Below are 15758 nucleotides of genomic sequence, written 5' to 3'. Positions count from 1 at the left end.
TCCCCCATTTCTGCATACAAGAAACTGCGTGGACCATCATACAGCACAATGGCTCTGATGTCACAAGAGTCCGAAATACCAACCCAGAGAACCCTTACACTGGGTTTTTCGAGTATGTGGCCAGCATGGAGCAACTCCAGGCCACCATTAACCGCGCAGAGCACTGTGAACAGGAGCTGACCTACTACTGCAAGAAGTCGCGGCTTGTAAGCAAGGAAGGTAAGTGAACTGGGGCATCCATCCCCCTACCCATGGGGTGCCTTACTGCATCAGCTCCTGCAGAGTTTAATTGTGCCAAGGTGCTGGCAAAGAGCTACCCAGGGCGTGTGCTCCCCAAGTGTTTAGCAAGCCTGTCACAGTCGGGAAGTCACGGAGATGCTGTTGCCTGAAGAAAAGAACAAGGTCAGCTGACACTGAGCTTTGTTCAAAGCCTTGATTGTCTCTGGCGTCTCTCTCTGGCTTCAGTTGGAGGGCTGCACAGAAAGGGCTTCCTCCTTACACTCGGTGAATGCTCAGTGTCGGTCCCTTGTAAAGGGCAACTGACACATTCAGTTTGTTTTTATCATGGGAAAGAGCTAATAAAAATATGACTCCATTTTCTGAAAGTGACTCTTCCGTGTGACTCTTTCACGGATTGTTGACAAGTTACCCTCTGGGTATAACTGAAAATTAGAGCAGGCTGCTGGAAACATGGCTTTTTTTTTTTTCCCAGTAGCTCAAATAGGAATCAGAAAACCATGTTTAACTCTTTCTCTTATTCTACCTTTAATAATCAGTTTCTGCTCCTAAATTCTGATTCTAGTTTGTGTTTTCTCCCTTTAGAACGTCTCATTATGTGAGATTATCTGGAGTTCCACCAGGTCTGCCTCCATGTAGGCTTTAATGACCGGATACATGAAGCTATTGCAAGACCTTTCCTACTGGCCTCTCAACTGGCCATCAGTCCTTATCTCCTACCCACCCAATGTAGCATCCACATGATTAATCTGTGTAAAGAAAATTAACCTTTAAGAAACACTGCTTCCATCAGGACCCTGTACTGTTTAAGAAGCTCTGATGTCCTCCTCGATCCTCTGTCCAATACAGACTCTTCTGTCTAGACACCTCCATGCCACCAGGTGGAGGGTGGGATAACACATACAAAGTGAAATTGAAGTGAGCTTCCCTGGTGGCTCAGACAGTAAAGCGTCTGCCTGCAATGTGGGAGACCCAGGTTTGATCCCTGGGTTGGGAAGATCCCCTGGAGAAGGAAATGGCAACCCACTCCAGTGCTCTTGCCTGGAAAATTCCATGGACTGAGGAGCCTGGTGGGCTACAGTCCATGTGGTAGCAAAGCGTCAGACACGACTGAGCAACTTCACTTCACTCACCTCTCTTTCCAGCTCTCCAGTGCATCATGCTTACAGTGATCCTACCAGTTTAGTATGAGACTGATGGTTCATTGTTAGTGAATATCTATCTTGGAATCTATAAAAATAGATAAGCAAGTATGGAAGTGTAGTCTAAGAGGAAAATTGAAACTCACTCAGTCGTGTCCGACTCTTTGTGACCCCATGAAGAAAGGATACTGAAGAGGGTAGCATTTTCCTTCTCCAGGGGATCTTTCCAACCCAGGAATTGAACCCAGGTCTCCCGCATTGCAGGCAGATTCTTTACCAGCCGAGCCACAAGGGAAACCCTTCTAAGAGGAAAGAGAACATAAATACAGAAGGGTAAATGAATGTGATGAAACAAAATGGAACTAAGTTGCTTGACTAGAGAAGAAAGAAAAGGAAAGGCAATGGTCAGAGTCACAAATGAGTCAAACTCTAAAAGAACCAGAAAACAAAATCCCCAAGGATGCTAGTGAGCGAGCTGAGCCCCACACGATGACGAGGGGATGGCAGTGACTGTGAAGGCGTTTCCTGCGTCAGGGCTGGTGGCGCCGCACATCTTGCTCTTGAGGCTCCCCAGGTGTTTCAGCCAGGCTTGGGAGCCACTGGCGAAGAGAATAGTAAATTCTAGAAGGCTCTAGAACCGGGGTTGGGGGTATCCATTGAATACACAGATTTTCTTCAGATCCATGACCCTAGAATCCATATAGAATGGATTTGAGGTGAAAAAGAGGGAACAGTTTGGATTTTGAGGTTGTAATAAGGAATGTACGGGAAAGATCAGGAAGGTGGTGTGAGACAAGTTAAATTTACAGTTTCAAATCTTGAAACTATAACAGCATCAAGCAATAATGGTGCTGTGATTGTGGATGAATAAAGTGGAGATGTTTGTGAAAATGTTTCCAGCGAGATATGGGTCCTCCAGCTCGGCACACTGCAAGGGTGGTCAGTGGGAATACTCAAGCCATTTGGAATTTTATTCATAACTATGGGAGTAGAGGTGATCCACCGTCATTCCTGATATTTCATCGTTTTAATTTCAACTTAAAAATTTTCTCACGCTTTTCTTAATTCTTTCTTATATAAATTCTTTAGGACACTTCAATAAGACTAAGGAAATCAGAGGTATTTGGTATCCTTAAAATATTCAGTGGTTTCTACTTCCTAGGGAAGATAGCAAATTTAGATGTGAAAATACTATTCAGTATTTAAGAATAATGATTTATTTTTTAAAAATCTATAACCACATAATGTTTTAAGCAGTATGTCAAAATAGATCTAGTAAATGTTTCAAGTAGGTTTTGCCTTCAGTTGATGAGTTAATCATGCAGTTAAAGAGAATGAAGATTGTTGATATTGAGTAGTACGTTAACATTAGCCTCCAACAGCTCCTTGATTTCTTGGCACAGTGCACAGGAATGTATAGTAATGCTGAGTGAGAACTTACCTGCATTAGCACAGATCCAATGTAATAGTAAGATTTATGAGCATTGGCATTTGTAAGTAAGGGAGAAATTAGTAAAAGTAAGGCTAGTGGCCACAACTTGAAAGGTTTGAAAGTCAGTGGAAAGATGATCGCGCACCTTTGAGGAGCTGACTGATTTGATGTTGCCTTCGTCTCACACCCTGACTCTCCAGTGACTGCGATTTTTCCCCTCTAACTCGTTTTTCCCCTAAGACAGATTTCCTGCAAACCATATCTAAATGTTCCGTCTATTCCTTGCTCTAGCTTCTTGGCATCATTTTAGTCTTAGCTCTGTGAAGGAGCTGGTAACTGAACATTCATCATAGAAAGAAATGCATTTGGTTGAGGGAAACTTTGTTTTTGAGTGTCGTATTTGCTTTGGGCATAAAGATCTTTCAGTGTTATTTCTGTAGTCTCTGAAGAAGTAGCCAAGCCAGTAAACAGAAGAAAAAATATGTACTTTCAAATATATCTTGAATCATAGCGAGGGAATGCCATACCATGCCTAAACAGCTAGTTTATCTTTAGTCGATAAGTATATTGAGATAAATCACTGACTTTACACAGCATTTCATAATGTTCTAGTAGGCATATTATGTTCTCAAATCAATTTTGTTTCTCATATGTTAATTACTGTGGATTATAATTTGATGCCTTGTTGTTTCAAAAAATTATTAAATAAAAGAAATGGCGTGTGTGAACTCTCAATACATTTTTTTTATATTATGCCTGAATTAAATAGAAACTGCTGGTTTCTTTCCTACTCAAAGAAAAATATATCAATAATTTAAGCTTAAATAATGAAATATTTTTTTTAAAAAGCTTTCTTAAGGAAATACCATCAGTTATGAAGTTTGGAATATCACTACATCAAACCAGTCTTTCCTCCTTTCATTCTTTTTAATGATTTGGGAAAGAAGGGAATTATACTGGGATGGAAGGTCACGGGTTACAAAGCAGATGTCGTTTTTCTCACCTTTATTTTTCAGATGGAGCCCCTCTGAGCTGGTGGGTTGGAAGAACCAACGAAACACAAACTTACTGGGGAGGTTCTTTGCCTGATCCTCAAAAATGTACTTGTGGATTGGAGGGGAACTGCGTTGATTCTCAGTATTACTGCAACTGTGACGCTGACCGGAATGAATGGTGATTTTTATGATTTCCTTATGCAAGATCAAGTTTATTATTAATTTTTTAAAATAAGTCACTGCCACATATATAAGTAGGTAGATGCTGAACAACTTAGTACAGTGAAGAAATTAGATAAAGATATGTTTTGATGAAATGTATTGCAACTAATCTGACTTCTAGATGGGAAGATCATGATCTTTTTATTTGAATTTTGTGGTAATAGAGCATGAGTCATGCACCTTTTATTTTTGTAATATGATGAAACAGAAGCATCTGTTTCATGCTTGCTTTTCATTTTGAGTCAATTATCATTATCTTTGAAATTAAGTATAATTAAGAATTATATTCTCAAAACATAGTTACATAAATATATTAAAATTTACATAAATTATATTTAAATAAATATATTTAATACTAACATATCTCTTCAAATATGTTAATCTCTTCTCTTTAAATATGTAAGCCTAGACTTTCCCACAATTACTTAAACATGTAGCTCTTTTATTTTCTTAAAGGATGCATTATACTATGAAAAACTGATATTCTGTTAATCATATTTTGAAAAGGAAATCTATAATATTTAGATTTTATATTGAGCTTGAAATGCTTTATTTATTCATTTGACATTACATTTATTCATTTGAAAAATATCAAAGACTGTGTTATATCAAAAAGCAGATTATTTTATGCCTTTAAAGGAGGCATCTGTATGCAGTCATTATTGTACTTTTATTGTTATGTGTTCATCATGAAGAACATTGTCTCTCTTACTTAAAGTCTGGTTTTTCAAATTTTCTATTTTTGGAAGATACTTTTTTCTTCTTGCTGCCTTCACACACACATACACACACACACATACACAAATGCCCACAGTGTGTTTTAAAATGTGAATAAATTTTTTTTAAATTAATCTAATCACCAGTAGGCTTCCCTCCAGGTGGCTCACTGGTAAAGAATCTACCTGCCAACGCAGGAGATGCGGGGTCAGTCCTGGGGTCAGGAAGAGTGCTTGGAGAAGCAAATGGCAGCCCACTCCAGTGTTCTTGCCTGGGAAAGCCCATGGACAGAGGAGCCTGGCAGCTACAGTCCATGGGGTCACTAAAGAATCAGACATGACGTGGCAACTAAACAACAACATCAGTCACCAATAACTCTATCTCTGCATGACATTTTATTCATTAAAAATAAGATTTAAAAATAAGATTTTGAAACTTTTCATATTAAATTCCGCTTATGCTAACGTAGCTTGTGTAGAACTAACCTAACCCCAGATAACATTTATAATCCCAGGAAAACTATTTATTACAAACACCTACTTGAAGCAAGGAGAGATAAGAAAGCCTTCCTTAGCCATCAATGCAGAGAAATAGAGGAAACAATAGAATAGGAAAGGCTAGTGATCTCTTCAAGAAGATTAGAGATACCAAGGAATATTTGATGCAAAGATGGGCTCAATAAAGGACAGAAATGGTATGGACCTAAAGGAAGCAGAGATATTAAAAAGAGGTGGCAAGAATACACAGAAGAACTGTACAAAAAAGATTTTCGTGACTCAGATAATCACGATGGTGTGATCACTCACCTAGGGCTGGACATCCTGGAACGTGAAGTCAAGTGGGCCTTAGGAAGCATCACTACAAACAAAGCTAGTGGAGGTGATGGAATTCCAGTTGAGCTATTTCAAATCCTGAAAGATGATGCTGTGAAAGTGCTACACTCAATATGTCAGTAAATTTGGAAAACTAAGCAGTGGCCATGGGACTGGAAAAGGTCAGTTTTAATTCCAATCCCAAAGAAAGGCAATGCCAAAAAATGCTCAAACTACCACACAATTGCACTCATCTCACATGCTAGTAAAGTAATGCTCAAAATTCTCCAAGCCAGGCTTCAGCAATACATGAACTGTGAACTTCCAAATATTCAATCTGGTTTTAGAAAAGGCAGAGGAACCAGAGATCAAATTGCTAACATCCACTGGATCATCGAAAAAGCAAGAGAGTTCCAGAAAAACATCTATTTCTGCTTTATTGACTATGCCAAAGCCTTTGACTGTGTGGATCACAATAAACTGGAAAGTTCTGAAAGAGATGGGAATACCAGACCACCTGACCTGCCTCTTGAGAAACCAGTATGCAGGTCAGGAGGCAATAGTTAGAACTGGACATGGAAGAACAGACTGGTTCCAAATAGGAAAAGGAGTCCATCAAGGCTGTATATTATCACCCTACTTATTTAACTTCTATGCAGAGTACATCATGAGAAACACTGGGCTGGAAGAAGCGCAAGCTAGAATCAAGATTGCTGGGAGAAATATCAATAACCTCAGATATGCAGATGACACCATCTTTATGGCAGAAAGTGAAGAGGAACTCAAAAGCCTCTTGATGAAAGTGAAAGAGGAGAGTGAAAAAGTTGGTTTAAAACTCAACATTTAGAAAACTAAGATCATGGCATCCAGTCCCATCACTTCATGGCAAATAGATGGGGAAACAGTGGAAACAGTGGCTGACTTTATTTTTTGGGGCTGAAAAATCACTGTAGATGGTGATTGCAGGCATGAAATGAAAAGACGCTTACTCCTTGGAAGGAAAGTTATGACCAACCTAGATAGCATGTTCAAAAGCAGAGATATTACTTTGCCAACGAAGGTCCGTCTAGTCAAGGCTATGGTTCTTCCTGTGTTCATGTATGGATGTGAGAGTTGGACTATAAAGAAAGCTGAGCACAGAAGAATTGAAGCTTTTGAACTGTGGTGTTGGAGAAGACTCTTGAGAGTCCCTTGGACTGCAAGGAGATCAACCAGTCCATCCTAAAGGAGATCAGTCCTGAGTGTGTACTGGAAGGACTGATATTGAAACTGAAACTCCAATACTTTGGCCACCTGATGCGAAGAGCTGACTCATTTGAAAAGACCCTGGTGCTGGGAAAGATTGAGGGCAGGAGAAGAAGGGGACGACAGAGGATGAGAATGTTGGATGGCATCACTGACTCAATGAACATGAGTTTGGGTAAACTCTGGGAGTTGGTGATGGACAGGTAGGCCTAGCATGCTACAGTTCAGTTCAGTTCAGTTCAGTCGCTCAGTCGTGTCTGACTCTTTGCCACCCCGTGAATCATGTGCTACAGTTCATGGGGTCACAAAGAGTCAGATAGGACTGAGTGACTGAACTGAACTGAACTGAACTTGAAGCAAGTGGAAAATAACCAAATGTAGGCAGAAACTCCCAGGGTTGTGAGCCTTCAGCCCTTCAAAGAAGGGAGTATCCGTGGATGAGATTTATGTTTAGATGCCTTTTCTCTGAAACTACTCACCAGATCACCTGCCACAGGGTGGCTAGAACTCAAAGAGATTACTAGAGTCTGGGTGCGGGGTGGGGGTGGGGGGCGGCTACAGGTATCAGAGGAAGATTCAAAGCAACCAGAATGCCTGGAAATGGATTTCTGGACATTTCGGAATGGAGAAAACCACTTGAGAGGAGACCACTATATCAGCTCCTCTAGAACCCTGACCTCTGAGCTGCACGTGCACAGGGGCGATTTCTAGGAACCAAGCAGAGAGATGCAGTTGGACCACTGATCCCGCAATACAGGGACTTCAGCAGCAACCACCAGAGAGACCAGATTGGGAGTGTGAGTCTCCTTGGCTGACTTGGGCTTTGTAAAGCCCTAGAAATAGAAATGACAGAAGGTCCAGGACTTTACAGCAAAGACTATGTCCCCAAACTGAGTATGACTGAAAACTACCAGTGAAACTGACCCAGGCCCACCCCGATGAAGTAAAAACAAGCCTCCAGCGTTTATTGTGATAAGGTTGTGATTTAACTGTTTGTGAAAACAAAAACCTAGCCTTCTGAGAAGGAAAGCAGATTCTAGAATCTACAGTGTATCACCCATAAAATCCAAAATATTATAGCAATGGTTGCTAATTCAAAAAAAAAAAAAAATAGCAAACTTTGATCCAAAGTCAAGAAAATAAAAGTTCTAGCAGAAACAGGTGCTGGGTCACTGGTGTCTTATTAGCAGGCAAACATATTAAATCAACTCTTAAAAAAATGTATAAAAAATTAAAGGTAAAAATAATCACAAAGGAACCAAGGGTATTCTAAGCAGATAAATGAGAACTTTATTAAAGAGGCAAATGTACATTTTAGAACAGAAAAGTACAACATCTGAAGTTAAATATTCACTGCATAGAATTCAACTCTTATGGGGGTTAGCAAAAGAAATCTTCAGTAAACCTGAAGACAGATCAGTATAAATCATTCAATCTGAAGAATACAGGAAAAAAAAAATTGAAAGAAAAATTGACAGACCCTTTGTGGCTTGTGGGAAAATATCTATGATTTAACAGGCAAGAAATTGGAGTCCCAGAGCAGCAGGAAATAAAATGAGGCAAAAGTATATATCGTTTGATGAAACCATGGCTGAAAATCTCTCAAATTTGCTTAATAAACATCTCTGGAAGCGAGCCCCCGAGATGGCCCCCAGTTATCCACACTGCCTGTTATTCACACCACTGTGTAATTTCCTTCTCTTGTGTGTTGCATGGACCTTGTGACTTGCTTTTAAAGAATAGTATATGGTAAAATGATGAGATGTCACTTCAGAGACTGAGTTACAAAAGACCATGACTTCTAACATGCTTGAAATTCACTCTCTGCATCTTCCAGCCTTCTTGTTTGATACAGCAGCCTGCCATGTTGTGAGCTATTGTGGACAAAGATTCGAGGGTCACCCTCAACCAGCAGCTGGTGAATACCCAAGGCTTTCAGTTCAGTGCCCAGCAAGTAGTAGAATACTGCCAGTAGCCACAGGAGTGAGCCTTCCCCACCCGAGCACTGAGTTGACTTCAGTCCCTGCCAACACTTTGAGTGTAGCCTTGAGATGCTGAACCAGAGGGCCATAAAGCAGAAGAATCACAGATTATATAAAAGGTCTTAAGTCACCACTTTGTTTTGGGGGATAATTTGTTATGCATTAGTATCAACAGATAACTAATACAACTTCAATGATGTTTTGAAAGGAGCCAGTTTGGGTGAATCTGGTGGAACACCTTCCACACAGGGTAATCAGGATGCAAATGAAGGTGACCTCACATCAGAAGACAATGAAATGACACCTTTTGTGGGGAAAGAGAAGGCAGTATCGACCCAGACTTTGACAGAGGACAAAAATACATTTCACAAATGAAAGTAAAATAAAGTCCTGTTCAGATTAAACAAATGCAGAGAGAATTTGTTGTCAGCAGAACTGTACCATAAGAAATAGTGATGGAAATTCTTCAGGCTAAACAGACCGTTTAAAATAGATCTTCAGGCAGGAATGAAGGGCACTGGGAATCATGAATATGTCAGTAAATGGAAAAAGCAGTGTTTAAATTTTTCTCTTGATTAAATAAATTAAAATTCACTATTTAATTGTATTATAAAGCTTGTAGCATCTGGATTTAAAATATATTGCAACTATGGCATAAAGAACAGGTGTTTGTGTAGGAAGGGTGTTAATTATCCCATAGTAAGCTTATGACATTTTAAGTAATACAACATAAAATCTAAGTAGACTGTGATGAATTAAGGATGCATCTTATAATCCATGAAGCAAATATTAAAATAAAATAAGCAGATATATAGCTAAAGAGTGAGTGAAAAAATAAAATTGAATACCAAAAGAAATATGGAGTAAACCAAGAGGAGGCATGAAGTGGGGAGCAGAAATACAAGATGTCCTGTGGGAGGAAAAATAAGAAATAAATACCAAAACGATAGATCTAAAAACCCACTATCAATCATTACATTAAATGGCAATGGATTAACCATCTCATTTAAAAGGCAAAAAGTGGCCAACAGAACTTAAAAGCACCAGCTATATTCGGACTGCAAGGAACGCTAAAACGCTGCCCTGTTTTTTCATTCTCAGATGAGCCCTTTGCTCCCGACCCTTTTATGGGTCCCCATTCAGCTCAGGACATCTTGGCTTTGAAATGTAATAAGGACTGTTGTTTCCTTTCTAACTCTGTTAATCAGAATAGTTTAAGAACCTTGTTGTTGTTACTGTCTTTCAGGACCAATGACACTGGGTTCCTCTCCTACAAGGAGCATCTGCCGGTGACCAGGATTGTGATCACAGACACTGGCCGGCCGCACTCAGAAGCAGCGTATAAACTGGGGCCTCTGCTGTGCCGCGGAGACAGTAAGTGATGGCGACGCGCCCTCAGCGTGTCTGAGCAAAGAGGTGTCACCTAAGAGCCGTGTTGCTACATAATAATTAGTCAGACTTCTCTTTTGAAAACCCATAAGCAGTGTCTGAAATCATCCCCCTAGTCAGTCAACAAAGTGGCCCTATAGGATGGAAAGCCCTAGAACAAATGCCGTGACAGCGGGCCTTGTTAAGATTCCAAGAGAAAGAAACCACAAAGCACCTCTGTTTGGTTCATAAATTCGTTCCATCCTTCCTCAGTGTCTACATGCCATTATCCATATAGGAGCACCTCAGTGCTGCATAACATTATTAAGGATGTATGGTGAGTTTTCTACTGTTGGGCCTGGGGTGAAATTAGAACATCAGTAGAATCAAAGTCAGTTTAATCAAACATATTTCAACTTTCATTCTCTTTTTCTCCCCCCACCAGTTTGTGTGTGTGTTCTTACTCTAAATCAGTGGGACCTGCTGTTTTGTATATTCAATATATGAATACTCTGAACCGGAGTTTTTTAGTTAAAATATAGTGTCACAGAAAATACATATTTTAAGCAGAGAAAGAAATAAGCATATGTGGCCATTTATAACCTCTCTGAAGTCAGTTAGGTTCGAGACTGATTCATTACTTTTTTATGCTTTTAGTTACTTCCAGAACTTAACATGCAAATAGAAGAAATATTTATTTACCTTAAAAGTATATCCTGAAATGAAGGTTTATTCTAGAGGCTCAGCAGAGAAAGAGTTGATCTGACAATGCATTGAGTTTATGGAGATGCATAGCAGAAGTTGCTTTGCTAAAAAGCCAAGATGATACTGACCTATAAAAAGGTGTATGTACATTGTAAAAAAAAAAATGGCCTGCCATTATACCTCCCATCCCTAATCTTTATCATCTCAGCTTCTTGGTCTGCCAGTAGGCCTTACACAGTCACTTGAAGATGACATAGGATATTTCACGGAGGGAAAAGTTATGTACAAAGAGATGAGGTTGTAAACGCAGGCTGCATCCAGAGAAGCGCAATGATTTTGCGTGACAATGGAGAAATTGTTCTATTCATCACACGCACTCCTCACAGCTGGCTCTGATCTGAGTGCTGCAGGGGCTTAGGTCGGCTCCCCCCATTTACCACTGTCCCTGGGGAATTGTTCTGCTTTGACTGAGGTTGCTGCCAACTCGATTCCTTAGGGGTTCTTTCTTGCAGACTTCCCATCTTGAACTTGAGCGCACAGCATCTTTTCACTCAGAGCAGGGCTTCTCCATCCCAGGCGACTCACTCCCTTAGGGAACGTTTGGCAATATCTGGAGACGTGCTTGGCTGTTGCAGCTGTGGGGGGTTGAGTGCTACTGGATCCAGAGGGAGCGGCCAGAAATGCTGTGAATACCCTGCAGTGCACACGACAGCCTCCACCACAGGGCGTATCTGGTCCTTGAGGTCTGTGGCGAGAGGCTAAGAAACCAAGCATTTAGCTGCTACCAGAATGGGGGTGCAGAGGGAGGCTCACAATATTAGGACAAGGATTAAAAACAGTGTAAGGGTTTGGAGACCTGCGGGTTTACCTCAGACATTAGTGAAACAGTCCCCGAGTTTTCCCTGGCCTTCCTGTCCACCACATCTACTTTAGGGTTGGGGCTTATCCTCATGTGAGTTCACAGAGCATTTTCTGCATAAATGGCCCTGTCTGAAGAGCAGCAGTATCAGAGTAATGAATGCCGCCTATTTTCTCTGTGTGGGCAGCCTGCACCTCTGAAGGTGCAAAGCCCTAGACACATTTATTTATTTATTTATTTTCCTTTCCAAATGAGATAAACGGGGCAGATGTGGGGCTTCTAGATACGGGATCATGCAAAGTGGGCCTTAAAAGCAGAGGTGAGTTATATGAAAGTTATCCTGAAGGCATTGTGGCTGGAACACTAATTTGGACTGGCATACTTTAAGGCTGAGAACTGGCTTAGTTCTCATGATCCAGGAAAGTGACCTTTGAGTGTAAGACAAGGACAGTTATGAAGGCTTGAACTAGGCAATGGTTGGCATGGGGCTTAGATAAGGGGCTCAGTCAGGGAGGTGAATTCAGTACGATCTGGGGTGAGGGTGACAGGGTATGACAATTACCTCCAGGTTTCTGACTTGAGTAAAGCTGGTGGCACCATTTGTTGAGATAGTAAGAATGATTCGTTGAGGCACAGAATTCTTAGATTTTCTTTGAACAGAAAAATGGAAAGATGAAAATAAAAAGAAAAGTATCTTGGTCCTATCACACAAACCAGATAGGTTGAAAATTTTATATCTAGCCATGTTTTTCTAGGAAAGAAAAAACAACCCAGAAGCCTTGAGAAAGCAGGATGAATAAACAAAAATAAGTGAGACCCACAGGTACCAGATGCACCAGATGCTAGCTGGCTCCTAATTCCAAGTCTTTATTTTCATTTTTTTAAATGTAGATGGGTGTGGAATTTTGTTACTACTAGTATTTATTTTCATTTTTTAAAATGTGGATGGGTGTGGAATTTTGTTACTACTAGTACTATTGTTTAATGTCAGAAGTCACAGATAACATTGTTAAACATTTTACCAAAAGCACAAAAGATATGAATGATAAAGTCCCCTTTTTAAAGTTGTTCTGCAGATATAAAACTTCATAAATATTGTTGACCTAAAGAATTTATGAATATGAAAACAAGTTTTTTGAAAAAAAATATGTGAAAAGTAAATGGAAGAATTCAACATCCTATTTATAAAAATTAAGGAAACTAGGAACTTAAACTTCCTCAATATTTTAAAAGACATTTGTGAAAATCTAAAAATCTAATGCTTTATCCTGAATTGTCACAGACTTAATACTTCCTCTCTAAGATCAGGATCTAAACAAAGATGTCTGTTCTCACCAATCCTATTCAGTATCCTACTGTGAGTCCTAGCACAAGTAGTAAGTAAAGAAAAGGAATTCAAGGCCTATAGATTAGAAAGGAAGAAATAGAATGTCTCCATTTATAGATGACATGGTTTTCTAGGTAGAAAATTCCTAAGAATATTTTTTTTTAAAGTGAGTTTAGCAAGGTAATAGGATGCAAGTTCAATATGCAAAAACAAATTATATCTCTATATGTTAGTAATGAAAAATTGAAATTTTAAAAGTACCTTTTTATAGCAGAATTAGAATCCATTTGCAAAAACAGAAGAATTTCAACCATACTTCAAACTGCATACCAAAAATAATTCAAATTAATTATAAACTTAAATGTAAACTCACAAACTATAAAACTTCTCTAAGAAAATATGGAAGAAAATCTTAGTGACCTTGGGTTAAGCAAAGATTTTTTAGATAGAGCATCAAAAGCATAACCCATAAATTTTTAAATGATAAATTGAGGTTCATCATAATTAAAAACTGCTTTTAACATGACATTGTTTAAAAAATGGGAAGAAGAGTCACACATGGGGAAAATACATTTGCAAAGTCCATATCTGATAGAGGCTAAATATATGAAGAACCTTCTAACAGTGCAATTAAAAAAAATTCAGATTAACAAATGGGCAAATGATTTGCACATACATTTTGTAAGATAAAATACACAGATTTCAAAGAAACACATAAAATTTTCAATATCATTAGTCATTAGGGAAATGTACTACATTTAACACCACAATAAGATACTGGTATATAGCTATCAGAATGGCTGACACTGTAAAAATATAATAAAACAAAAAAAACTGACAATATCAACTGCCAAGAATATAGAGAAGCTGGAATTTGCATTGCTGGTGCCAAGTGCAAAATGGTACTGTCACTTTGGCAATTTTTTTATAAATCTAAACACACATTTACTATAAGATCCAGCAACCCCACTCCTAGGTATTTGCAGAAGAGACATGAAATATCCGTATGAACAGGTTTATATTGATTTTATGCATAGTCTTCTAAAACTGGAAACCACCCAAATGTCAGTGGTTTAATGAATAAGCCAGTGGTTTAATGAATAAGCCAGTGGATAAACATTCCGTTTTACTGTGGTGTATCTACACTGTACAATGGAATATTACTAAACAGTAAAAAGAACCAACAGCATGGATGAATCTTCAGTGCATGGTACTGACTAATAGAAGCCTGACTTAAAAGGCTCTGTGCTGGATCATTCGATTTCTAAGATATTCTGGAAAAAGCAAAACCATAGGAAGAGAAAAAAGATCTCTTTGCCAATCGCTTTAAGGCAAGAGGAATTTTACAAAAGAGAATAGGTAAAGGAGATGTTCTATGTCTTGAGTGTTATGGTAACTTACGTGACTTGAAGCATTTGTCAAAATTCCTAGAGCAATACACAGAATTACTCAGTTTTATTCTGTGTAAATTATCCTCAGTACATCTGACTCAGAAAAAAAAACACCATAAAAATCACAACCCACAACTAAACATTAATAATAGTACAGATAGTTATTGTTGCTTAATTTTTAAAGACTTTATTTTTAAAATAAATTTACAATGAAATGAAGAGGAAATTACTGAGGTTTTTCATATATTTTCTGTCCTCACACATGTATAACCTGTCCCATTAGCAACATCATTCACCAGAATGGTCCTTCTTTTTTTAAGCAAAAATGAAGGTTGCTTAATTTTAAAGTTGGGTAATTAAAAAAATATCAATAGTTAAACTTGTAAGACATAAAAACTAGTAAAGATTTTAGTAACATGGGTATTCTCCTATGTATTCTCCTATGTCTCCTAGGATTCAGTAGGATCCTACTGAATATGTTTCTGACTTTTACTAACCGTGGAGACAGAATCAAAGGAGCAAATCATGGAAAAACATCTGGGTCTACAGTTAAGAGAAAGGTGATAACTAGGAGGTTTTCTGTAGGTATTTTCCTTTCTGCTCTCTCAGGAGAAGTGGGACCATCTTCATTTGTGGGGTGCCATCACAAGTCTTCTAGACCAATACTTCTTCAACTTCAGCATGTGTTGAAAATTACCTGAAGAGCATGCCAATTGTAGCTGTGTTATCTTCAGCACTCTTACCTCACACTAAGGAGAAAGAGTAGAAATCTAGTATTAACCCACAGAGTTACATGATTTTTTGACATCAATCAGGAAGTGCGAAAGGGAAGGTCCATAGCAATAGAGGCATACCTCAAGAAAAGAAAAAGTCAAATAAATAACCTAACTCTACACCTAAAGCAACTAGAAAAGGAAGAAATGAAGAACCCCAGGGTTAGTAGAAGGAAAGAAGTCTTACAAATTAGGGCAGAAATAAATGCAAAAGAAACCATAGCAAAAATCAACAAAGCCAAAAGCTGGTTCTTTGAGAAGATAAATAATATTGACAAACCATTAGCCAGACTCATCAAGAAACAAAGGGAGAAAAATCAAATCAATAAAATTAGAAATGAAAATGGAGAGATCACAACAGACAACACAGAAATACAAAGGATCATAAGAAACTACTATCAGAACTATATACAAATAAAATGGACAACTTGGAAAAAATGGACAAATTCTTAGAAAAGTACAACTTTCAAAAACTGAACCAGAAAGAAATAGAAAATCTTAAGAGACCCATCACACGCACGGAAATTGAAACTGTAATCAGAAATCTTCCA

General features: G+C 38.7%; 1 protein-coding gene across 2 annotated transcripts in view; it reads left to right on the top strand.

The window, feature by feature from the left end:
• The window catches only part of CNTNAP4 (contactin associated protein like 4), a 285557-nt gene that overhangs the window by 212176 nt on the left and 57623 nt on the right, over positions 1–15758 (top strand). For both annotated transcript variants that reach the window (XM_027513975.1, XM_027513977.1), the window contains 3 exons: positions 22–219; positions 3828–3984; positions 10031–10158. In XM_027513975.1, coding sequence (XP_027369776.1) covers positions 22–219; positions 3828–3984; positions 10031–10158 — 483 coding nt within the window. The remainder of the gene's footprint in view (positions 1–21; positions 220–3827; positions 3985–10030; positions 10159–15758) is intronic.

The sequence above is a fragment of the Bos indicus x Bos taurus genome, chromosome 18 (genome assembly GCF_003369695.1).
Source record: "Bos indicus x Bos taurus breed Angus x Brahman F1 hybrid chromosome 18, Bos_hybrid_MaternalHap_v2.0, whole genome shotgun sequence".
Taxonomy (NCBI): domain Eukaryota; kingdom Metazoa; phylum Chordata; class Mammalia; order Artiodactyla; family Bovidae; genus Bos; species Bos indicus x Bos taurus.
This window is presented reverse-complemented; position numbering and strand designations above follow the sequence as displayed.